The 24880-nt window shown below is 46.2% G+C and overlaps 5 protein-coding genes across 6 annotated transcripts; all 5 read left to right on the top strand.

Annotated features, from left to right (window-relative positions):
• Window positions 1–1839: 1839 nt before the first annotated feature.
• c9h2orf80 (chromosome 9 C2orf80 homolog) lies at window positions 1840–5076 on the top strand. The gene is made up of 8 exons (XM_030112178.1): window positions 1840–1880; window positions 1963–2044; window positions 2126–2208; window positions 2940–3015; window positions 3660–3737; window positions 3820–3907; window positions 4434–4558; window positions 5005–5076. Exons 1-8 carry the CDS (start codon window positions 1840–1842, stop codon window positions 5074–5076), a joined length of 645 nt encoding a protein of 214 aa, XP_029968038.1.
• Window positions 5077–6410: 1334 nt separating this feature from the next.
• LOC115403007 (gamma-crystallin M2-like) lies at window positions 6411–8872 on the top strand. Of its 2 annotated transcripts, none has more exons than XM_030111748.1 (3): window positions 6411–6425; window positions 8203–8445; window positions 8597–8872. In XM_030111748.1, exons 1-3 carry the CDS (start codon window positions 6414–6416, stop codon window positions 8870–8872), a joined length of 531 nt encoding a protein of 176 aa, XP_029967608.1. In that variant the 5' UTR covers window positions 6411–6413. The 2 variants fall into 2 exon arrangements, with proteins under 2 accessions (XP_029967608.1, XP_029967607.1); XM_030111747.1 differs by lacking the exon at window positions 6411–6425 and adding an exon at window positions 6493–6507.
• Window positions 8873–10730: 1858 nt separating this feature from the next.
• Window positions 10731–14204, top strand: LOC115403315 (gamma-crystallin S-1-like). Its single transcript, XM_030112177.1, has 3 exons — window positions 10731–10739; window positions 10799–11056; window positions 13932–14204. Exons 1-3 carry the CDS (start codon window positions 10731–10733, stop codon window positions 14202–14204), a joined length of 540 nt encoding a protein of 179 aa, XP_029968037.1.
• Window positions 14205–16268: 2064 nt separating this feature from the next.
• On the top strand, window positions 16269–21208 carry LOC115403314 (gamma-crystallin M2-like). Its single transcript, XM_030112176.1, has 3 exons — window positions 16269–16280; window positions 16419–16661; window positions 20936–21208. Exons 1-3 carry the CDS (start codon window positions 16272–16274, stop codon window positions 21206–21208), a joined length of 525 nt encoding a protein of 174 aa, XP_029968036.1. The 5' UTR covers window positions 16269–16271.
• Window positions 21209–23742: 2534 nt separating this feature from the next.
• Window positions 23743–24758, top strand: LOC115403313 (gamma-crystallin S-1-like). Its single transcript, XM_030112174.1, has 4 exons — window positions 23743–23845; window positions 24050–24075; window positions 24161–24403; window positions 24483–24758. Exons 1-4 carry the CDS (start codon window positions 23743–23745, stop codon window positions 24756–24758), a joined length of 648 nt encoding a protein of 215 aa, XP_029968034.1.
• Window positions 24759–24880: the final 122 nt, after the last annotated feature.

Raw genomic sequence — 24880 nt, 5'->3', positions numbered from 1 at the left:
TTAGAATTGTTTTAATAAAGCCTCATTGGAGACTTCCTGTTTGTAAGGCTGAATCCCATTTCACCCCTTAGCCCTTCCCCTTGGCCCTTCCCCTCGTTTTGCGCGTTCACGTGGAGGGGTAGGAGTGTCCCAATTGTCATTATGACGGAGGGGTAGGGCCAAGAAAGAGGGCCAGTCACCCCTCCAAAAGGAGATTCTCGAGAGGCACACTCCAAACGGAGGGGTATCGGCCGATGGCGAGGGGCGCTTGTTCTGTCAGCCTAGACCATGACTGGCGGGCGGGGTTAATTCACTTCCGCATTGACGGGAGTGATCGTTTCCACACCCGCGCTTTCCAGGCGCATTCCAAACACAACAGATAGACGAGTATTTTCAATAAACTGGTTTCTTCAACACGGCCCGCCTGGAATGCGCGGGTGGGAAACGAGCGCCCCCGCCAATGCGGAAGTGAACTAACCCCACCCGCCACTGACGGTCCAGGCGAACAAAACAAGCGCCCCTCGCCACCCGCGCCACTGGATGACAGATTTCTCAGAAAGCCCTCCAAGATCGGCAAGATGGCGGCGTCCGCAACGAAAGACGTTCATAAATGTCAGTATTTTGTCAATTAATAAAGTTTTAAAATGTAAGAAAAACATTCTTCTTCGGCAGATAATTGTCGCATCTGCCTACGTCATCGGCAGCGGCGACTACTGATGACGTACGCGATTGTCGGAGGGGTGTCCCAATTCGGAGGGGTTGACTTTCTCCCTTACCCCTTAGCACTCCGTTTCATAGGCGGAGGGCTAAGGGGTAGGGCCAAGGGGAAGGGCTAAGGGGTGAAATGGGATTCAGCCTAAGTGTCCACTGTGAAACTCCAGCTCCTCACTCGGGCATCCAGGACTCATGTTCTGATCTTAAACATCTTCCAGTCGATCGAATCCTGCAGGTCAGAGCTCCATGGTGACGTAGCTCCCGCTCTGACCGTCTGTAGTCCTCGCACAGTGTCGACGGGAGGTGGCTGTGAATTATTCAGTCCGAGCCGTTCATTTGAGACGCTGCCACTCGGGGTTTGTGTTGCCTCAGGAGAGGATCGGAGATTGAGACTGCAGCTGTCCCCGTTTCACCGGCAGTGGTGTGGTGAGTACCACCTTTTGCATTCGATTGCTTGAACACTTCATCAATACAGTTTCTGCAGAGGAGCAACGGCTCGACGATTTCTTCAGTCGTGGCGTGAAGGAGAAATGTCGATGAATGACTGGACTGAGGGAATGAGCTCCTCGTTAATTGTTAATAGTGGCGATAAATGAAAACACTGGGGTGCCTGACAGCTGAAGGAAGGAAAACCATTCAGTCACGTTTGATTACGCGAGATTTGGAAGACTGGGCGTTAGAACCTGATGCTCTGCTGAAGAATTGACTAGTGTGTGGCGTGCTCCATAGTGCAAACCAGCCACTATAGGATTAGAGGAGGAAGATCTTGTGCAATCTGTCTTTTGTTTTCAAATGTGTGATCTCCTAACCGAGGAAGTTTGGAGGAATCCTGTCATGTCTACCAGGCTGTACACATATTTTACTTTTCAGAGGTTTAAATGATTAAATCCTCATTTGGAGGATTCAGACTACTGAAAGTCTGCAGGTATTCCTCTGGCTGAGCTGAGCTGTGAGCTGCATTAACAGCGAGCGGTGTCTCTTTCCTGGTTCCTGTTCTGTTAGTTTTCGTTCGACAGACAGAAGTGGAAGTGAAGTGATCGTCAAGCATCACTGAACCTCATGAAGTTCGGTCCAGGTTGTTAATGTTTCTTTAATCTGTGACAAAAGTGTTCAGAAGTCATCAGTGAAGAATATTAGACTGAGAACATGGAGGCAAAGCAGCTGAGGAAAGACGTTGAGGCCCTCATGTGAGTTGATGAGAAACACTTTGGGCTATAATGAGACATTTGAAACGGCGTTGATGTGGGTTTATTCCCTCCGTGCGAACAGTGACGATTACATCGGACAGAAACTCAGAGAGAAAAGCTTCGATCCGAAGGGCAGAGGGAGCTGCACGGTGCTGGACCACCTGGTAAGGACTCCTCACGGAGCAGGGTCGGGTAACGGCAGACTCGGTCTGGGCCTGGTTCACCCATCTGGGCTCCTTCTGCAGGCTCATTATGACCTCGCCATCAGTGTCGCCCTCTGGTGGTTGGACAGTGAGGAAAGACGGGATGTGCTCAACAGAGACATGATGTGAGTAAGAGGTGATGCATCGATACTGCTGTGTGAACAAGGATGAGTGCTAACCGTTACCAACCAGCAGATAATGACCACGAGGCTATAAAGACTAATTCCTACTCGATATGCCAACGGTATTCGAAGAGTCTGCATTACCCTGAACCACCTCCAAACTCTTCAGCCTGAAGCACGACTCTGAGCAGGAAAACTGCTGCGTTACGTCCATCTGGCTCTGCTGATTCAGGGACTTCCACAGCGGCCCTGTTTGATCCGGACCAGAGTTCACTTCAAAACCTGCTTTGCTTGGTTCATGTGTGAAAACTCCCCTGAACTCTGATCCAGATCAAACAAGTGAACTCTGGTTCAAGCCATTGGTCTCGGTTCACTTGCAAGTGGACGATCAAGCGGCTTTAGCAAGATGATGTGATGTAGAACACAATGCATTCTGGGTAGTCAACAAACAAGGACAACAGCGCAAGTCAGAAGAAACAGACGTGGAGTGAGGAAGTGCAGAAGCTGACTGATAGATGGTCAGAAGACTATATATTGCAGTTGTGGCTACTAGCTAGAGGGGCGGGGCTTGTGCTTTCAGTGCCGACCAATCAATGAGCCAGGTTTTTTCTTTGTCAGGCTTTACTTCCTCTCTGGTCAGACTTCATTTTGGGCAGACAAACGATGATACTTGGTACTGGTATTTAAAAACACATATTGACGGGATGTTTTCATGTCAGTGGGGCTCCGTCCAGGTTCGGCAGCATCTTGTACCCAGATCACTCTGAGCGGGAGGCCATGATCCTCTCGTCCTTTGCATGTATTGTCATGGTGAGTACATTCCAGACACTTTTCCCAACTTTTTCCATCATTTGTTGAATCGTGGTTTTAGTGTGAGGGTTTCAACTTTTCAGTATCAAAGTCTTCGTTCACACGGCAACGGTTTTGAGTGAAAACTCACAAGTTTTGCAGCAATTTAGGTGTTTGTTTACATGACGACGGAGCTCAGAGCCACTGGGAACTTTTGAAATCATCTCCCAAGATGGAACCCTGGTTCTTCTTCTGGTCCTGGTCCTGTTTCTGGACCTGATCCTGGTCCTGCTCCTGCGCTCCACGGCCGTAGTACACAGTAGTTCTGCACATGCTCAGTAGATGGACAATCAGAACAATGTTTCCTCCAGTGTCATGACTCAGTCCATATTCTCCCGGTCTCAGTCTAGACTCTTCTAGCAGCTTGTACAGCACCTACACGGAGATGGAACCTGAAGCTTTTTCCAAAAGTTCCATCTGTTTTCAAAAAGTAGCTTTTGTTGATGCCGAGCACCATCGTCATGTCAACGGACACCTTAAAGTTGATGAAACTTTTGTATTTTCACTTGAAACCCTGCATTCCTTGTAAACGGGCTGCAGTCGGAGCGTGGCGGTCCACGTGTCCTCCTGCCAGGAGCTGATTCTGTCCTCCCTGTGTGTCCCAGAACAGCCTCCCGGTTGAAGACATCCTGTCTCTCTACCGGAGGAAACCTGCGGCTTCGTACCCCAACCGGCACTCCAAGGTGAAGCCTTCCGGACCCCTGCTCCGTCTGCATGGCTGCTGCTCTTCAAACTGACCCCGCCTCCTCTCTGTCGCCTCCACAGGTCTCCATCGTCTGTCCCTTCACTCTGTCCTACCACCCGTTCGCCATGTTGTCCTCGTACAAAGCTGTGCATCACTCCAGGCAGCACAGTGAGTGCGTCCCTGCAGTCTGAACCAAGTGTGAAGTGTACTGTTCAAGCATTTAGGATTTTTTCAACGAACCTTTGACATGTTTTGACGATGTCCTCTCGTCCTTATCTTGTGACGGTGGAGGATCACGTGTTATATAAACCGAAATCATGTCATGGACTCGGTCAAATGCAGAATCGTCATCAGGGTTCCTATCGGGTCTTAGAAAGCCTTAAAGTATTGAATTTACAAATTCCTATTTAATACCTTAAAGTTTTAAAAAGGTCTGAAATTAGTGGATGTTGGTGGCTTACAAAAAAAAAAAAAATCTGGGCCACTGGACCTTTAGGCCTTAAATCAAGTGCTGGGAAATGCTGCCTGTTCGCATTAACAGCGAGCTCGGTTCCTCGGTCTACAGTCGACAGAACACAGCAGTGTGTAGGTTACGCCCTGCACTGGGAACACGAGGGGAACAAACAGAAACAGTCAACTGTGACGAGCTTCGATTCCCCAAAACGATCCTCCAGATGTTTGAACCCTGCTGCAGATCTGAAGCTGAAGCGATGGCTGTCCGGCCGGGCCAAGGCCAACGCTGCATCCAGGCGGCTGTCGGAGCAGCCTTCCTCCTCCTCCTCCTCCTCCTCCTCCTCCTCCTGTGGGTCCCTCTTCAGTGTGAGTGCACTCAGCTGGGTCACTGTGTCCGAACCCTGCACCACTCTCGCACAGCCTCACTTTACACATCAACATTTTTAAGTGAAATCAGCAAACATTTTTATGTTTTGGGCGTCTTTTGCAACACAGCAGTGCTTGAAAACGCACCAGCTCTGTCTCCATGGAAACGGGGAGACTATTTATCATTTAATGTTTTTTTTAAATTATATATTTTAATATTCTATTAAACAACACTAAAAAGAAATTTCCACAGGGATGAATAAAATATTGTTTGGTGTTCTTTTGAAAAAGCCAATAGAACCAGGAGGAAATTACAATTGGGGGGGAAAAAAAACCCAAAAAACCCCCCAACAAATTCCATTAAAAGAAGAAATTTCATGCAGGTGCTGAATTACAGTCCCTGATCTCTGTGTGGATCCTGTGACTCTAACCAACCTCCTCCGCAGGGAGGACCTGGACTCCACGAGGACTCTGGGGATCTGGTCCAGGACTGCGACCCTCCTCCTCCTCTGCTGTAGTCTGTTTGATTCTCCCGTTCCCCTTCACAGACCTGGATTTGATGGCCTGATCAGGACTGAGGTTAAAGTCTGACTGAAGTGTGAAGATCTGAATCTGAGCTGCGTTCATCCCTGGAGCTGGTTTATCCATCCTTGTGGATTTTATGAGCTTCTTGTTAAAATATGTTAAAACCTTCTGAAAAGCGTTTGGCTGCTTCCTGAAATGTTTCTCAGTTTTATAACTGCTGCTTCAATAAAAACTGAAAGTGAATCCGATGTGATGAAACACTGATTTTTGTTGGTTAACAACCAGGAGAGAGACCTAGACAAGATCCAAACCACACCTGGACCTAAACTGAAACAAGAGACAAGAAGAAGTGAAGTCGCCCTGAAGTTTATCCAGCTCTTCTCCACTCTGGGATTTCTGACACTAACGTCAAACCACGTTTTGCTGATCTCTGCTCTGAGCATTAACTGGTGTTACTTTATCCCAGGCAGCATTTCTCCGTTCAGTGTTACGATGTTTTCTGGTCTGCTTCAACCTGCTGACAGCGTTTCAGTTTGAGAAAGATTTTTCACCCTCTTTGACATGATTATGAAAGGTAAGGATAATATAAATATATATAAAGAGACATGTTGTTTCCATATGTGTTTATTTTGAGGTGTTTCTGAAAGCCGTTGATCCTAAAAGTTCACAAACATGGTGATGAGAACAAGTGGGATTTATCAACACTGATTACTTACTAGTGTACACAGGCATGTTTGACAAGTACGGATTTATTTTTTTTACATACATTATAAATTTCATTCATAACACAGAATTTAGAACCTGTTCGACTCACAGATGAGGCCCATGGACTCTGAACCAGATCTGAACCAACCTGGATTTGAAACCAGGTCTGGGGAGACGGAACCGTGTCCCTCCTGAACTCTGTCGAGTCCTCAGCCTGTAAATCTGAGTTGCGTCTTCGACTGGAGGCTTGACGAGTTTGGATTAGTGATCTTCAGTTGGTCCAGTTGTTAAAGCTTCCATTTCAGTGAACACATCAGTTTGTGATGAGCTCTGACTTTCTGAGTGCCAACATTAATCTCATTCGCATCTCTGATGGACAAATCAATCGAAAGGACCGGGGTCGCCCAGTAATTTGCCTGCACAGACTGTTTGGCGTGATGACTCAGGGATTTTTGCTCTGTGCCAGGATCAAGACTTTTGGCAGCGATGCCAACACGTTAAACCCTCATTGAGCAGCCAGCTGCAGCGGATCTGCCAACGCTTTGATGGAGGTTTATATAGCGGGGGGCAGCGTCGGCGGCCGGGGAACGGTTCTGGAGGTGACCAGCTACGAACTCTGAGCAGGATGAGCAGTAAGGTAAGACAGGAGGGCGAAGTGGAGGCTGGTCATGGGATTGGTTCTCTGAGAGTTGGCTACCAGAAGTATGACAGTGTCCCGGGTGTAGTTTACTGGCGGTTTGTACCTGTGTTCCCCTTCTGAGGAGTTGGCTTTATGAATATCACCAAACTCTCATATTTGAAAATGGCAAGGTTTTGGAGGAAAGTGGACTCAGTTTAGAGCAAGAACGGGGGGGGAATACTCAAGTTTCTGATGCTAAAGGACAAATGACAACTGTAAAGTGGTGAAAATGAGAAACATTTAGTCCATTTTTCCACAACAACAGCAGAAACAATATAAATTATGTCGTGTTAATTTTGGTCCACTTATTGGGGCTGTTTGTTTTTGTATTGAAAAAACACACAGATGCTGCAGAAAACAACACTCTCTAAATAATAACAATGGGAGAACACTGACAAACGTAGGGAGTGTTACTATAGACTGTCAACTCTAAAACTACCGAGTCCAGGAGAACAGGCTATATGCACAGCTCCATTACTTCCTGAAGTTCAGACAGCACCTTTATTTCCTGTCTTTCATGATAGGATCCGATAAACTGATTAATCCAGGTGGACACCTGGATTAAGTTGTTTATCCTGTCATGAAACTGTGTATATAGAGCTGTGCATATAGCCCATGCAGACCAGGATACGATGCAGGACGATATGGACTGGGACCAGGAGCAGTACTTCTCCCACCTACAGAGAGATGGAGTCAGATCATTTTTGAAAAGTTGCATTTTCTGTTTCTTTAAGTACCACAGTCAAGTAAACAGACACCCAAAATGCAACAAGTTTTATTTTAACTTGAAAACATTTTCGTATAAATAGGACCTCAAAGGTGATGATAAAAAGCACTTTATTAATTCCACAGGAAAATTATTGCGTTGTATTCCTCCTCACAGAAGAAGATATTAAAAGAAGTTAAAATAGAAAACAATAGTGGAATAAGTTAATATTAGTATGTGGAAGACTTAGCTGTGATTAATGTGTCTGTGGAGAAGAACTTGACAGGAAAAGCTACTGACAGACTGCTGGTCAGACTGGATTTTCTGGGTCATACTTGTGATTACTGAGGATAAAAGTCACATCAGACATTTTTTTAAGCATTTACTTTGAATCAGTTCAGCTCCAACTTTAAGGACTCGTTCACACCTGCATGTTTCAGGTGATCAGGTCACATGGGGTCACTCCTGACAGGGACTGTGTACTTGTCGATATCAGGTGTTAAGAGCTGATCGCTTCTGATTGATTGTATTACTACCTGACGTCACTTCTGCTAAATGGTCCGGTGGACCTGTATCGTCTTCCCAGACCTCCTCAAGGCACCGAGTCTCTGCAGACCTCGAGACCACTTCAAGGCACCTCTGCAGATCTCCAGACTGATCTGGGTGAAAGCGCTTTGGAGCCTGTTTACACCTGCCTTTCAGTGGTCTGATCACCCGAAACAAGCTCTCTGACATCTTGTGTCAAGTCCTACTGATGATTTAAGAGAAACAAATTAAAGGCTACAGCAAGCCATGTGGACTGGTTTGTTTGGTTTTGGACTCGTTTCTATTTTTTTTTTTTTTTTTACTAGTTTTGATGGTTTTGTTTTGGTCTAGTTCTGGACGGTTTTGTACTGGTTAATGTCTTGTTTCAGACTGATTTCTGTCTTGCTTTGGGCTGATTTCTGTCTTTTTGAGTAGTTTTTGACTAGCTATCTATAACTACATCCTTTTCTTCTTCTTAATTCTCCTCCTGCTGCTGCTGCTCAGATTATCTTCTACGAAGACAGGAACTTCCAGGGCCGGTGCTATGAGTGCGACTCCGACTGCCCCGACATGCACCCTCACTTCAGCCGCTGTAACTCCATCAAGGTGGAGAGCGGCTGCTGGGTTCTGTATGAGAAACCAAACTACGGCGGCTACCAGTACGTCCTGACCCGCGGCGAGTACCCCGACTACCAGCGGTGGATGGGCTACAACGACACCATCCGCTCCTGTCGCACCTTCTCCTATGTGAGGCTCAACACATTCTTTTCATTTAGAACTGCTGGAAATGTCTATCCATCCAACTGTCTGTCCGTCCATCCACCTGTGGAGACCTAGTTCTGTCTATCTCATGTGATTGTTTTTGATGCTAACACTGCGTCGTCCACCCCCCCTTCAGACCAGCGAGGGTCCGTACCGCCTTCGTATCTACGAGCGTCTGAACTTCCAGGGTCAGATGATGGAGTTCAGTGAAGACTGTGAGTCCGTGCAGGATCATTTCCGCAGCCGTGACATCTACTCCTGCAACGTGATGGACGGCTACTGGACCCTCTACGAGCACGCCAACTACCGCGGGCGCCAGTACTTCCTGAGGCCCGGCGAGTACCGCAAATTCAGTGAGTGGGGGGCCACCTGCGCCGCCACCGGGTCATTCCGCCGGGTCACCGAGTTTTAATCCACCTTGATCACCTCGATGGCCCAAGAAGACCCGCTACTCTCATGTCAGTGAACGCACCATGATGCATTAAACAACTGAAGAAGTAGAGCTGTTTTTATTCTGTCATTGAATTGAAGTCATATTTCGTCATTTGGATAAGGTCACCTAAACACAAAAACTTCCGCTCAGTTCAGCATATTCAGACAGAAACTATGACAACAACATCATCTCACGGCCATTAACAAAGAAAAATCAACCATTACACACGAGAGCCAGACTCAGAGGAGGGGAACCTTGCAGAACCAGAATTAGAGGATACATTCTGTGAACATAAGACATCCCCAACAGTCCACTTAAGGATGAAAGTCGGTAAATCAGGAGTCTCAGACTCTGGTCCTCAAGGTCCGGTCTCCTGCACAGTTTAGCTCTGTCCCTGCTGCACACTTCAGTCTAATGACATCTTCATCAAGTTTTGGCGAAAAAGAAAAAAAAAGGGCCAGTAAGCGCCTCTCATATCAATCAGGTGTTTTAATTGGGAGACATGCTGAGAATCCGAAAAAGTGTTTAGTTCTGAACCTTTAGAGGCTCCAGGAATCAGTTCAGTCCTGGTATCACCTCCACATAATCCAGACCTGGATCTGGCTCAGCAGACCAGATACACTGCTAATCAGAAAGCATACAGTTCTTTTTTTTTCCCACACAATATTTAACTCTAAATATAAACATTTGAAGAGAAAATTCTTCCTCTAAGCTCAGGACCACAAGTTCTTCAACCCTCAAACAGAGCAGAAGATCAAGGAATCAAAATGTTTCAGGCTGAGATCAAAAGAAACGCTGTATCGTAACAAGGAAAGGAGGAGCTGAGAAAGCAAGGCACCGCCGGAGTTCAAAGAAAAACTCTTTTAAAAACATCCATAAATGAAAACCAAAACTCCAAAAACCAAGAAAGTCCTTAACCCAACAAAAAGAGGAGTCCCCAATAGGCTCAGGAGCTAAAATCCAAAAAAACACAAAGGTAGCAGCATAGAGGGCAGAGATGCAGAAACAATGACAAACCAAAACACAAAAAGACCGGCCCTCATGAACCCAGAGCTCCAGGTGACTGCAGTCTCACAGTCAGGCGCAGGTGAAAGACATCAGGGAATAGCAATGAAACATGAGGAGGTGGATCCACAGAACCTGAAACCAGAGACACGATCAGAACACCATGAGCCGTGAACCCTCGCCAACACCCCACACATATTTCAATAATCCAGATTTTCTTTGCCATAGATTTAATGATGATTTGTTTTTATCAAACCATAATTTCTTTTCTTTTTTTTTTTTTTTTTCCAATTCTGAAGTCCAGTCCTCACCAGTCCCTAAAAAACTTGTGGTATCGGCAAATAACAGCTAATGTTAAAGAAAAGCAGTCACTGAATAAATCCCACACGTACAGAGATGAAAACCACTCCTGTCCTCCTGGTTAGAGCCTGAACAGACACGTCACAGCCCGGCCGCTCATTTCTGCTGGCAAACACAAAAAATAGACAAAATGATCACATTCAGATGAGTTTTCAGATTTCAATCAGAGAATTTAAGCATCCCCACACATTTCCTACAGACGTTATTTTGACTGATTTACGTGAAGGCGTTGTGAAAGCTGGCGGTGGAGAGTCTGTCAGTGTTTCAGTGAGTGGGTGGAGGAGAGGTGGAGGCTTTCAGAGTGAATCCAGCGGGCTCAGCGGGACGTTTCCAGCACGCCGCTCGCTGCACGCTCACAGGAAGACTCCTGAAGAGTCTGTGCTGACACTGAGCTTCAGTTCAATGGCTGCACTGATGCTGGTATATAAAGACAGAGGTCACGGGTGGAGGTCAGACACACACTGCAGCCATCATGGGGAAGGTGAGTGTTTGCTTTTCGTAGCCGCGGACTAGCTGGGACGTCCCTGCTGATCTCCGTCTCTTCTGCTCCGTCAGATCATCTTCTATGAGGACAGGAACTTCGGAGGCCGGCACTACGAGTGCATGAGCGACTGCTCCGACCTGCACTCCATGTTCGAGCGCTGCCGCTCCATCCGGGTGGAGAGCGGTATGTTCATGATCTACGACCGGCCGGGCTTCGTGGGAAACCAGTTCTTCATGAAGAGGGGCGAGTACTCCGACTACATGGGAATGACCAACATGAACGACTGCGTGAGGTCCTGCCGGATGATCCCCATGGTGAGGCCTCCCCCTGCTCCAACACCAGCAGGCCACACTCAGGAAAAACACTCTCTGAACAAGGCATCACTTTGTCCTGATTCTACACTGTCTGTAGTTTGACACGTTCAATTCACTTTTATTCATATAGCAACAAATACGACAGAAGAACCCAACAATCCAACCAAACTGATCAGGACCTTCTAGTTTCACAGATCGATAGATTTGTGAATCATCTGCATAACAATGAAAGTTGATGGAGTGTTTCTGATAATCTTCTTTCCAGGAAGCATGTATAATGTGAAAAGTATAGGTTCCAAGACAGAACCCTGTGGAACTCCATGTTTAACTTTAGTCTGAGCTGATGAGTTATTAACATTAAGGAAGTGGAACCTGTCGAATTAATACGATCCAGACCAGTTTAGTGCTGAACCTTTAATCCAGATGATTTATTCTAGTCTCTATAGGAGGAAGTTAGGATCAACAGGATCAATGCAGCACTGATACCTAACAGAGACCAGAACAGTGACCAGTCCTTTGAGTCCATGAGAAGATCATGAGGAACTTTGAGCAGAGCTGTCTCTGTGTTGTGATGAGCTCTAGAACCTGACTGAACAGACTCTCAGAGATGGTTTACACAGAAATGTTCTTGTAGCTCATTGAAACAACTTTTTCCAGATTTTATAAATGAAGGGAAGGATGGATATTGACCTGGAACTTTTTTTTTAACAGCTGAATGAAGAAGAGCTTTAAAGCTAGGGTCGGCGATCTTGGAAAACTAGCATGTAGCACGAATGTAGCATCTCCCAAGGCTCCGCCCAGCTCCCATCCCATTGGAGGAGCTCCCGTTGGGAGCGAAAGCACTGGATGTGGAAACGCCGCGCGCACGTAGTTTGTGATTGCCTCCAATATTATTAACCTTTCTGACTGCCCGCACACAACGCGCATAGGAGCACAGCGCGCCCGCTCCGCTTCCTTCTATTTTTCCCGAGAGCGGCGAGAGCGCCTTGGCAACGCGCGAGCGCACTGAACCAGGGCCAGTGCACGCCATTGAAATGTACGCGCAGGGGGCTGGTAGAACGGCAAAGGGATTTGATTGGTTTCTTAAGAGCGGGCCGCGCCTTACGATTGGTCGGAGTTTTTACTGTCCTTTGGCCGCTACAGTTGTCAGATTTTTTCTGCACCTTTTTCCGTACACATAATGTATTGACTTCTCCCAGGGGGCAAGGAGCATTTCACTCAGTATGACAAAAAGTGCTTTTGTACAACATCATCTACCCTAGCTTTAATAACAGCAACTTTAACGACCTAAAGGTACAGAGCCTGTTTCTGAAGAGAAGCTGATCAGATCCAGTATTGATCAGGGAAACAGCCTAGTGGATTGGATCTAACAGACATGTTGTCGAAGAACTCAGAGAGTTCTGTACGGAAGTTGGAGACGTGAGATCAGCTTCTACTGATGCTGATCAGTCTGTGACAGTAGAAACACACTCTGTGTGCTTCAAGTGCTGAGCAAAGAAGTCCGATTCCTTGTGCCTGCCCCTGGCAAGGTGCAAAGATTACAACCTGTGCTCAGCCTCGTCCAGGGTCGACATTTTATCATTCTGCTGACAAGAAAAATTTGCTGCTTAACTAGTCTCACACCGTTTGGAGCAGCACCACAAAAGCACATCAAAATGTGTGGAAAATTTAGGAACAGTGTGCTATGACTTTTCTCAGAGTTCCGGCAAAAGAATTCCGAGAAAAATTTGGCTTTTTTTTCCCCCATGTAAGTGGATGAGGGCCGACTAAAAAAAAAAAGAAAAAACATCATCCCTGAACAAGTCCATTGTGCTGCACCATACTTTCAAATAGAGGTGTCGTTAAACTTTTGAAATGTTGCAATATTTGTTTTCTGTATAGATGTGAAAACCTCATGTCAATATCATTTCCAAATTTATACTGTGAGCTTTAAAGCTTGGTAAGAAAGTCAGCCATTTCTGGAGTTTATAATGGGTGTGTGTTGGAGAGGGCTAGAGTAGGCGAGTGGCGGTTAGAGTGCGAGTGGCTCTCCATTTAAACCAAAAGAGAACATTTCTCTCATCCCCATCGGCACATTTCTGGCTCAATCTTAAAAAATTCTACATCAAAACGTAACTACAGTCCTTGTGATTTTCACAATGCTTCATTTTTTTCTCTATCTTAAACTGTTCTCTCTCCAGATGCATTTGTTTCAGGAGGCTGCAGAATGTTTTCTCCCATCCGCTCCAATGCATTTTGGAGAGAAATTTTCTCACTGACATCCAAAAGTTAACATATTTTTACAAACTAGCTGTGGCTATATGGTTGATGCTACAGACATGAAAATTTGAGGATAATTTCATGAAAGACTTCTGCAACTCACTCTGAAAAAAAAATTATTTCACCTCTGGGATCTTGAGAAATGAAAGTTCTTCAACTATACAAACTAGATGGAAAAACTGCTGATTCACTGTCATGGCTGCTGAGTGCAGCTGGTCTCCATAGCAACAGACACACCTGCTGACTCTGTCATGACTGATCTCAGCTCAGAGCTCAGAGTGAATATTTTATACACACACACACACACACACACACACACACACACACACACACACACACACACACACACACAGATTGCTGTCGGCAGCAGGCAACAGGCACAAAGTAAAATTTCCTGTGGAATTTTCTAGTTGAATATTCAGCTTGTCCTGATTGTCTTCAGGACAAACTGAGCAAAAACATAATCCAGCTTTCAGTCTGACCATTTGCCTTTCTTTCTGCTCTTTCCTCTCTCGGTCCCCCCCCCCTCGTCCTCCTCCTGACCCTGTCTTTCCCCACTCCTGCCCTTCATTCCTCCTCTTGCCCCCCCATCTTGCCACCCCTTTTGCCCCCACAGCACAGTGGCAGCTTCAGGATGAGGCTGTACGAGCACTTCGACATGGGCGGTCAGATGATGGAGCTGAACAATGACTGTCCAAACCTGATGGATCGCTTCCGCCTGTCCAACTTCAACTCCTGCAACGTGATGGACGGCCACTGGCTGTTGTACGAGCAGCCCAACTACAGGGGGCGCCACTACTACCTGAGGCCCGGCCAGTACCGCAGCTTCAGCGAGTGGAGCGGCGGCAGCTCTCGGCTGGGCTCCGTGCGCCGCCTCATGGACCTCTGAGGATGGACGACCGGTTCTCGTCAAATGTCTGCTCTTTGCTTTGTTTCACACGCTGAATAAAATGGCGTCAGTGCTCACGTGTTTTGAGTTTTGTTCTTGCTCGCTGCGTCTGGAGGGCATGTGGCCCCTTGAGGACGCGGCAGCGGCAGCAGCAGCGTGGCCCCACATCTTGGCGCTCATCAGAGGATTGAATAAAATACTGCGAGCACTGACACTCATCACACCCAGACTCGTGTTGTGTATTGCAGAGCTGCTGGTAAACACATTTCATCAACACACAACTATGGCTGACGCCAGAAGAATGCCAAAGGTTTAATAGAGCTTAATCCTGGAGGTCTACCTCGAAGTTTACCCAGAGGTTTATCCAGAGGTTTACTAGAGGTTTACCAGAGGATTGCCAAGAGGTTTACCAGAGGTTTACAATCACAGCTCCTGTGGATACAGGCTAATGTTCATGTTGCCTCCAGACAATTTGGATTGACAAGCCTCAAATAGGAGTTTTCTTTAACAAATAGCAGTCACAACAGCAGTTGTAGTGAATGCTACAGCTAACAGCAACTTCTGTATTTTTTTTTTAAAGGAATTAATAAAGTAGAATCTGATATCCATCACAAGGCAGAAGGAAGAGAGCAACTCAATCAGCTACAATGGTTTTGTAACATATTACTCTCTGTTTACTGCTAGTGAATTCCTAGTTACTGCTGGTTACTGCTGGTTTCTGCTGGTTTGCTATTAGTCATTGCCGCTTACTACTAGTCTATGCTAGCTAGTCCCTGGTTATTACTATATACTGCTAGTTACTGCTGCTTAGTCACTGATTACTGCTGGTTACACTATGCTTACTGCTAGCCAACATTGCTTACACCCAGGTTACTGCTGGTCAATCCCTGGTTACCGCTACTTACTGATTAGTTACTGCTGGCTGCTCAGTGGTTTCTGCTGGGTTTTGATGGTTTCTCCCTACTTACCTCTGGATACTCCCTGGTTACTGCTACTTACTCGTTAGTTACTGCTGGTTGCTTGGTGGTTTCTGCTGATTTTTGCTGGTTACTCCCTGACTACTGCTGGTTTCTCCCTAGTTACTCCTGGATACTCCCTGGTTACTGCTAGTCAATGTTGGTTACTGGTCCTGGTTACGACTGTTTACTGCTGGCTGTCCCTTGGTTTCTGCTGGTTACTCCCTAGTTACTACTGGTTAGTCTCTGGTACTGGCAGTACTCACTGGGTACTGCCAGTTGCTTCCTGGTTTCTGTTGGTTACTCCCTGGTTACTATTGGCTACTTACTGCTTGTATCTTCTGGTTACAGCTGATTACTCCATAGTTTCTGCTGGTTAACCTCGAGTTACTGATCCTGCTGGTTACTGTTGGTTACTCCCTGGTTACTTCAAGTTACTGCTGGTATCTGCTATTTACTCCCCAGTTTCTGCTTGTTACTCCCTAGTTACTGCAGGTTACATCTGGTCACTCCCTAGTTTCTGCTGGTTACTGCTGTTTAATTCCACAAATCTGCAGGTTACTCCCTAGTTATTGCTTGTTACTGCTGGTTGCTGCTGGTTACTCCCTGGTTACTGCTGGTTTATGTTGCTTACTGCTGCTTACAACTAGTTCCTGCCTTGTTACTGCTACTTACTTCCTGGTTTCTGCTGATTACTCATTAGTTCCTCCCGGGCACGCCCTGATTACTGCTGGTTACTTGTTGCTACTTCCTAGTTACTGCAGGTCATTGATGGTCCTGAATCCAAGAGCTGTGCTGCAGCTCTCCAGCAGGGGGCAGTGTTACAGCTCACATTCAGCTCAAATCAACCTGCCGCTGACATTAAAACCAGAAAAAGACTTCATGATCTCAGTGGTGATCACACAGCCTGTGAAAGATGACTGTTTCAATAACATTGAAACACATGATGGACGTGTTTCAGGCTGAAACATGAAGAAATGTTGTGTTTGTGCTCTGTACTGACTGAACCTTCCATTTCAATATGAATGGCTCGTGCAGACTCTGCATTTCCCTTTGACTTTATAAATGTGACAGATGGGAGTCTTCTGGAGCTGTCACACGGGAACTCACCATGGGAAAGGTAAACAGCAGCACACACACACACACACACACACACACACACACACACACACACACACACACACACACACACACACACGCCAGCAAACAACGCTTTGTCCTGTCTTGCTCATCCATTTGAAGTCATTTCCATGTTTAGATCATCTTCTATGAGGACAGGAACTTCTCCGGACGCTGCTTTGAGTGCGGCTCCGACTGCGCCGACCTGACGTGTCACCTGAGCCGCTGCCGCTCCATCCGGGTGGAGAGCGGTGGCTTCATGATCTACGAGAAGCCCAACTACTGCGGGAGCCAGTTCTACCTGAGGAGGGGAGAGTACCCGGACTTTCAGCAGTGGACGGGCGAGGACGAGTCCGTCTGCTCCTGTCGCCTCGTCCCCACGGTGAGACCCAAAGAGAGCCCATGCCGTCACACACTGCAGCACACACACACTGTCTGTTTGTGGCTTTCGTGGACCTGTACAGATTTTCAGACCTTATTTTAAGTCACCACAAAAAACCCAAAGGAACAAGTCAAGTGATGACAAGATAGACTGAAACCCTGTTTACACACACACACACACACACAAATCTGTCATAACAGTGATATTTCATTTTTTTGGGGCCTTTTGTTTAAATGTAAATGAAGCTACAAGTCACCGAAAAAGATCATCTCTGAAAACTGAGCAAAGTGCAGATTTGGAAAACCTGGCAGTGTGAGACAGAGTCTCATCAGTCTCATCAGTTTTGTGACGGTCTCACGAGCTGCTGAAGTGAGCCAGCCAACCAGCTGAGGGGATCCTAACCACTCCTGCAGGCTGCTGTGAAGTTCCATTCATTTAATCTGTGAAACTAAAACTTATACAGAATACTGTCATTAACTCGTTGGCTGCCAGCTGTTTTAAAGGATTTTAACTCCTGTTTCAAGACCCACAGAATATCGAGTTCTTGGACAATGTAAACATCGAAACTACCAAATCAATAAGTAGACTCTCATCTGGTTTCACCAAAAACACCTCCCAAACAGTGGTTTCCTTCTATAAAACAAGAAAAACCACACAGAGAAAGGGATTTTGACAGCAAAAAAAAAAAAAAAAAAAAATAATAATAATATTTACAGACATGTCATTTCATTACAAGAATGTTGGTGCTTTTTGCAGCTATGCGTGCATGCTGCCGAATCATGTTTTTTTTCATTTTCATCTTCTTGTGTGATCACCGGCTCTAATCTGATCCAAAGAGTTCACACTGACACCTAATGTTTTCGGTCATCACTACACTAATTTCTCTGTTTACAAGTCTGAAATTCACGCACAAGGTCCCCAGAATGCCCCTCCAACCCGGCCCGCTGAAAAACCCGATTGACGTCTATGACCCATCACATATGCGTGACCTGTGTTGTGTTTTCAGTTTTCCGATTGGCTGGCAGGCCTTCAAGCTTCTCGTTACACTGCCCCCTGTCAGTGTGCCTTATGATCACAGCAGGTCTGAACCAGGTTTTTCGGTTGGTTTGTCTAAATGAAGATGCCTGGTTCCTTGAAAACGTCGCCAAAGAATCTGAACCCCTTTACACAATGATTTCAAGTGAAAACGCAAAATCTTAGCACTTTGGGTGTCGATTGACACGATGATGGGCCACTGAAAGCACAAATTTTTATGAACGGCTCTCAAGGTGGAACTTTTTGAAAGCACTTCGATTTGGATGCCATGTAAACAGGTGAAAACACTTTCTGGAAACACTTGCGTGTAGATGTAGACAGTGTAAACTCTGCTCCTGGTTCTGATGCTGGTCCAGAGTAAACGAACATTGCTAACTACCTTGTTTTTCAATGCTTCTGCCGTTGTCGGGAAAACAAAACTTTTCTGAAACCAAAGTACAAAAATGAAGCATTTTCACTTCAAACTCTTTCATGGAAAAGGGGCCAAAGTCACATCTTAATAAAACCAGACAACGCTAACCAGGAGTCATAATCGGACATTTTCCATAACTTAGCAGTAACAAGCTGATTACTGTAGAAAGATTACTGGGTGTCCATCACCTTGACATAGAGCTGTTGACTCCCCATGTCCTGCTCCCTATACTGATTATTAGCATTTAGCATGAGCCCAAACAGCCTGTATCAACAGTGCCTGTGATTAGCATTAGAAGCAGTTAACTTCCCTCTCTCAGAGATTTCTGCATGTTGGTAATTTATCTCAGTTGTTTTTTCTGCTTCTTCTTGATGTCAATCCATAAATCTGTTTCTTGAAGAAGAGCTAAAATCCAGATTATAGAGCATCTTCCGGGATGAATGGATGATGGATGGATGGATAGGTGGCCGGGTGGATTGACAAGGGATGAATGGATATATGAATGGATGGTTGTATGGAAGGATGGATGGAAGAGGGATAGACAGATGGATGGAAGATGATGGATGGATAGAGGACGGATAGATAGATGGATGGATGGAAGATGATGGATGGATAATAAATGGATGATGGGTGGGCAGATGGATGGATGGAAGATGAGGATGGATGATATATGAAAGGGTAGATGAATGGATTATGGATGAATGAATGGCATGATGAATGGGAGGATGGATAGATGGAAGATGAATAGATGGATGAATGGGTGGGTGGGTGGGTGGATGGATGATGGATGGATAAAGGATGGATTAATGGATGGATGATGGATGGATAAAGGATGGATTATTGGATGGATGATGGGTGGATGGGAATGGATTGATATATGGATAGATGGATGATATATGGATAGATGGATGGATGGAAGATGATGGATGGATGAGGATGGATGATGGATGGATGATATATGGATGGGTAGATGGATGGATTATGGATGAATGAATGGCATGATGAATGGGAGGATGGATAGATGGAAGATGAATAGATGGATGAATGGGTGGGTGGGTGGGTGGATGGATGATGGATGAATAAAGGATGGATTAATGGATGGATGATGGATGGATAAAGGATGGATTAATGGATGGATGATGGGTGGATGGGAATGGATTGATATATGGATAGATGGATGATATATGGATAGATGGATGGATGGAAGATGATGGATGGATGAGGATGGATGATGGATGGATGATATATGGATGGGTAGATGGATGGATTATGGATGAATGAATGGTAGGATGGATGGAAGATGGATGGATGGGTGGGTGGGAGGGTAGATAGATGGATCGACAAAGGATGGATTAATGGAGGGATGATGGGTGGATGAGGAATGGGTAGATATATGGATGGATGGATGGATGATATATGGATGGGTTGATGGATGGACGGATGAATGGGAGGATGAATGGATGGAAGATGGATAGATGGATGGATGGGTGGGTCGATAGAGGGATGGATGAACGAGGATGGATGGAAGATGATGGATGGATGAATGGGTGGATGGATGAATCAATGAATGAGTGGGTGGATGAATCAATGAATGGGTGGATGGATATACGGATGGACAGATGGATTAATTGATGGATGGGTGGATTAATGGATGATGGACTGATGGGTGAATGGGTGGGTGGATGGATGGGTGGGTGATGGGTGAGTGGGTAGGTGGATAGATGGATGAATGGATGAGGATGGGTGGATTAATGGATGATGGACTGATGGATTTGTGAGTGGGTGGGTGGATAGATTTATGGATGGATGAATGGGTGTATGGATGATGGATGGGTGGATTAATGGATTCATGGATTAATGGATGATGGACTGGTGGATGAATGGATGGATGGATGGATGGTGACAGAATGTGGATGCTGGTGATGTGTTCAGTCTTTGTTGGGGTTGATGACAGCCGGACAGGTTAAAGCTCACTGATGGTGAATCTGTGTGAGCGGTTGATCAGTGAGTCACTCACCAAACAGTGATCTAAGCGAGAACAGGATCGTTGGGCTGCTGAGAAGAAGGTGTTCTCTTCCAGGGTGGGATGTGAGGTACACCATCATCACTCATCGTCTGCTCATTTCCGTTGACTGCTGCTTGATGTCCAGTCCTATGTGTCTCAGGTCCAGTTTGTGTCGCTTACCTGTCTTCGTCCCTTCATTTCATTCAGACAGTCACCTGTCTTGTCCGTGTCTCTGCACTCTTGTCCTTCCTGTCCTTTTCCTCTTTGGATTTAAAGATTTAAAGCCCGTTGCTCTGGTTTCAGTGCCAGAACGCCCCTCCCCATTCCCTTGTGTCGCCTCACATATTTAGATCTCTTATGTTTTGGGACTTTTACCTGTTTCTCTGACTTCCTGTTCTGGATTTGGGACGTTTTGGGCTCCGTTTACATGACAACTGTGACCAGAGCCACTGAAAACACTACTTTTTGAAAATGCTCCTTGCCCATGTCTTTGTGTATTTTCCTGGTCCTTTCTCTGCAGCATGTGTGTGAGGTTTCGTTGCAGAAACAAACAGCACCAACTAGTGGACCAACATGCACACTACATGGTTTTCAGTGTTTCTGCTGTTGCCGTGGAAATGGACATTGTTCTCTGAATGTTTCCATGCAAACATAAAACCCCTCTGAAATGATGCTTTCACTTGAAATGTTATCGTGGAAATGGGATCTAAATTCAGCCACCTTTGTTTTTGCAGTTGTAAAGAAAATACATTGAAAGATTTCTGGCAAAGCGTCAAAGTTGAGCTGATGAAGTGGTGAATGCTCTTCTCTGTTGAAAACCAGGAGCCTGGATCCTTCAACATGCGCCTGTACGAGCGGATCGAGTTCGGCGGGGAGGTGATGGACCTGGTGGATGACTGCCCCAGCGTCATGGACCGCTTCCACATCAACGACATCTTCTCCTGCAACGTGACGGACGGCCACTGGCTGTTCTACGAGCACCCCGACTACCGTGGCAGGATGTACCTGATCCGGCCCGGCGAGTACAAGAGATTCAGTGAGTGGGGCGGCAGGACCGCCAGAGTGGGCTCCATCAGGCGGATCATGGACCACTGACATGTCCTACAGCTCTGGTTCTCGCCTTCCTCTCTCTGGAGCATGGACCATCCCCTCTTTACCAAAACAAGACAGTGAAGCTCCCCCTCCCCCCCCAAAAAAAACACTATAAGACCATGGAATGCACCACATTCGTATCACTATTTCAGTGATAATCAGGTTCATTGGTTGTGAAGGCAGACTTTGAAAACTCTCATATGTATTGAAAGCCTGTTCCAATAATCACCTTCGCAATAAAACAACTTGAACATGGAGTCTTCCTGGTCCATTCAGCTGCAGGACGTGAAACATCTGCAAAAGACCGGACATGTTTCTCACTTTCTGAAAAGACGATTGAAGAAATTAACCTGCATCTTCGTTTGAAGACGCCTTAAATTCAAACCCATTTAAAAAAGGAAAAAAACAGGAAGAGGCCTTGCAGAAGCAGACTCAGATCAGGAGACTTTCTGCAGAACAAGACTCAGATATTTAGACAGTGTTTCGGTAACATAAGCTGTGTTTCCGTTACCTCTAGCAATCTGCAAAATGTAAATATGGTATTGAAAGCTGGCAATGGAAACCTGTACAGTTCTAAAAACCTCCTACATATCACTAAAAAGCTTTGACGCTCTCATGAGGTGGTTTTTCAGGTGTGTTGGTAAAGAAGTTCGTCTCAAAAGTGTAGTGAAAATACTTTTTCCAAATTTACAGTCAGTGGACCTGACGTACAACGTTACGTGATCAGTGTTGTCAGATTGGGGGGTTTCTGCCCAGTTGGGCTTCTTTTCAACACGCTGGGCTGGAAAGAAATATTTATTAATTTAATTCCATTCAGCTGGATTAGGACGTTTGATTGCTCAAGTTTTCTGTTAGCATTGGAGGACTGTATTGGCAGTTTCAATGATCCAGTGGTTGAGAGTCAGTTGGCTGTTGTCTGACTGATCTGTTTGTGAGGACTCCTGCTGCCTTTTGTTTCCTGTATTTGGTGCAGTTGTGTGATTGTGGCCTGTTTTTATTATGCAGATAAGAGCTGAGCATTGAGCTGGGCGGGTTTTATGTTGCGTTTAGACTGGAAACTGAGTCAGATCTGGCAACCCTGAATGTGATCAGTCTGCTAGTTGGCGCGGTGCGTTTGGAGAGGGAAATCTTTTCACACATCAGTAAAGACAAGAAAAATATAGCCGCTGTCCCAGCGAAATGCAGAGTTTTACAAGGGAAATGCAAAATGTCTTATATCTGCATCTCCTTCTAAGTGTAGTCTCATGGGACAAGATTGTACAACATTTACGGCTGATGAGCTGAACACCACTGAGTGGAAGCGGCTGCAAATCGCAGTTGTACTTTGGCAAAATTTGAAAAATGTTGCTTTTATTTTAATGCAGCTACATTTAATAAGGAAATGATTGTATATGCATTGGAAGACAGAAAAAGCTCTGTGCTCATAAATAAAAAAAACAAACAATAAATAGATAATCGTTAACTAAATTTCTGATAAACTTTTGTTAAAAACATCCAGATGCTGCAGAAACAGTTTTTTCAAAGCCGTGATATAAACGATAAAGCAGCGAAGTCACAGAGACTCAGTGTGTCTTCATGCCAGTCAACAAAAAAACACTTCATGTTTCTGTTTTCGTTCCAGAGAAGTTTCATACTTGTGGCTGATTCATCCTTCAGGAAGCGGAGGAATGTTCGGCCACTCGAGCTGGAATTTCCATCGTCTCTCCCTCTCGCCATATAAGGGTGACATCAGGAGTAGTGTGCTTACGGTGAAGGGGTGTGGCCTCTGGCTGAGGGGGTGTGGCCTCAGACTTTGCGCAGTTTCTTGTCGGAATATGAAATGTTCTGATTGAAACCAACTATTTACGGCTGCTGACAGACGTTATGAAGTGAACGTTTGTCTTCTTCATTTCAGAGTCTGAACTGGCCTTTACACTGCAACGTTCTGAAAATGATGTTAGTTTCCATGGAAGCAGTAGAAACACTGAAAATGATGTAGTTTTCATGTTAGTCCACTAGTTGGTGCTGTTGTTTGCTTTTGCCCCACACATGATGCACAACAATAGAAACAGGACCGGGACCTGGAGCAAAAGCAAGACTGGGAACGGGACTGGAACCAGGACCAAGACCAGGACCAGGACCAGGACCAGGACCAGGACTGGGACCATGATTGGGAGCTGAAGCAGGATCTGGAGCAGAGTCTCAGAAAAGTGTTGTTTTCCTGGTTTCCACAGAGTCGCCACATTTTCAAAAATTTGCGTCTCCAGTGGCTCTCACTCCCATCATCCCCTAATGTGAATGGAATGTTTTGTGTTTTCTCTTGGAGTGGTTGCCATGGGAATGGGCCCTCGGTGAACGTGACAAACTCACAAGGTGATCATGAGCGGTGAGGTTCTGTTTTGAGACCTGTTCGATTTAAATTCATCCTGTTGAAACATTTTCACAGATTTATGGAAGAAAAATGAAACCAGTGTTGACAGGACATGAAAACTGAACCGATGTCTGAGTCACCCTGACTGATACCTTGGAAGAGAGGTAATGTGATTACTCGTGAGGGCATGTGGCTGATGGACAGAGTGACGGGGGTCATCATGTGGGGAAATATGAGTGTGGTCCTGCTGATGCTGTGCCAGCTCCTGTGCCTGGTTCTATTGTCCTCCGGTTTTTTCGGGAGGAAATAGTGATGAACATGGAGAATCAGGAGCCATCCCTCCCACACGGCCCGGCCCCGATCCACCATCGCTCTGGACATGGACCCATTTGAATGACAATACTTTATGCTGTGCAATCACACAACTGGCTTTTTGTTGTTTTTTTTTATAAAGCACGGCGGCTTGGCTCGGCGACAGCACTGACTGCTAACAGTCCATGAAAACACAACCATGGGGAAGGTAAAGAAGGGTGCGCGTCTGGGATATAGCCCCTCGCTCGCTCGCTCGCTCTCTGCCTCTGTCTGAAAAATCTCTGCTTTCACAGATCATATTTTATGAAGACAGGAACTTCCAGGGCCGCTCTCACGAGTGCAGCAGCGACTGCGCCGATCTGCACAGCTACTTCAACAAATGCAACTCCATCCGGGTGGAGAGCGGCTGCTTCGTGGTCTACGAGAGGCCCAACTTCCTGGGGAACCAGTACTACCTGAGGAGGGGCGAGTACTCCGACAACCAGCGCACCATCGGCATTAACGACTGCGTCCGGTCGTGCCGTCTCATCCCTCAGGTAGGTGTGGAGGAGTTTCTCTGACGCTGAATGCTTTGTGAAGCACCTGAATCAGTGAGCGCTTCTGATTGCACGCCAGCACCGGGGTTCCTACCGGGTGAGGCTCTACGAGCGTGCCGACATGTCCGGACAGATGCACGAGCTGGTGGACGACTGTCCCAACATCCAGGACCGCCTGAGCGTCTCCGACTTTAACTCCTGCAACGTGATGGACGGCCACTGGCTGCTGTACGAGCAGCCCAACTACAAGGGCCGCGTGTACTACCTGAGGCCCGGAGAGTACCGCCGCTACAGCGACTGGGGCGGCGCCACGTCCAAGGTGGGCTCCATCCGCAGGATCCTGGACAGCAACTGAGGCTTCAGCTCAACGCGTCCTTCTTACTGTCTGTTCACCCAATAAAACGACTGATTGAAAGACCGTATTTCACTGTGTTGATCTGCAGCTCCTCTCCTGTCGCAGAAAAGATGGTATTTCTC

This window comes from Salarias fasciatus, chromosome 16 (genome assembly GCF_902148845.1).
Source record: "Salarias fasciatus chromosome 16, fSalaFa1.1, whole genome shotgun sequence".
Classification (NCBI taxonomy): Eukaryota; Metazoa; Chordata; class Actinopteri; order Blenniiformes; family Blenniidae; genus Salarias; species Salarias fasciatus.
The sequence above is the reverse complement of the archived record's forward strand: the minus strand, read 5'-3'. Positions and strand labels throughout refer to the sequence as shown.

Excerpts from the sequence above, each read along its gene's own strand:
- c9h2orf80 (XM_030112178.1), top strand. The coding sequence starts at position 1,840 with ATGGAGGCAAAGCAGCTGAGGAAAGACGTTGAGGCCCTCAT. Across the intron at positions 1,881-1,962 it reads AAAGACGTTGAGGCCCTCAT|TGACGATTACATCGGACAGA; the intron begins GTGAGTTGATGA and ends CCGTGCGAACAG. Across the intron at positions 2,045-2,125 it reads GCACGGTGCTGGACCACCTG|GCTCATTATGACCTCGCCAT; the intron begins GTAAGGACTCCT and ends CTCCTTCTGCAG.
- LOC115403007 (XM_030111747.1), top strand. Across the intron at positions 8,446-8,596 it reads CCTGTCGCACCTTCTCCTAT|ACCAGCGAGGGTCCGTACCG; the intron begins GTGAGGCTCAAC and ends CCCCCCCTTCAG.
- LOC115403315 (XM_030112177.1), top strand. Across the intron at positions 11,057-13,931 it reads CCTGCCGGATGATCCCCATG|CACAGTGGCAGCTTCAGGAT; the intron begins GTGAGGCCTCCC and ends TTGCCCCCACAG.
- LOC115403314 (XM_030112176.1), top strand. Across the intron at positions 16,662-20,935 it reads CCTGTCGCCTCGTCCCCACG|GAGCCTGGATCCTTCAACAT; the intron begins GTGAGACCCAAA and ends GTTGAAAACCAG.
- LOC115403313 (XM_030112174.1), top strand. The coding sequence starts at position 23,743 with ATGTGGCTGATGGACAGAGTGACGGGGGTCATCATGTGGGGAAATATG. Across the intron at positions 24,076-24,160 it reads AAAACACAACCATGGGGAAG|ATCATATTTTATGAAGACAG; the intron begins GTAAAGAAGGGT and ends CTGCTTTCACAG. Across the intron at positions 24,404-24,482 it reads CGTGCCGTCTCATCCCTCAG|CACCGGGGTTCCTACCGGGT; the intron begins GTAGGTGTGGAG and ends ATTGCACGCCAG.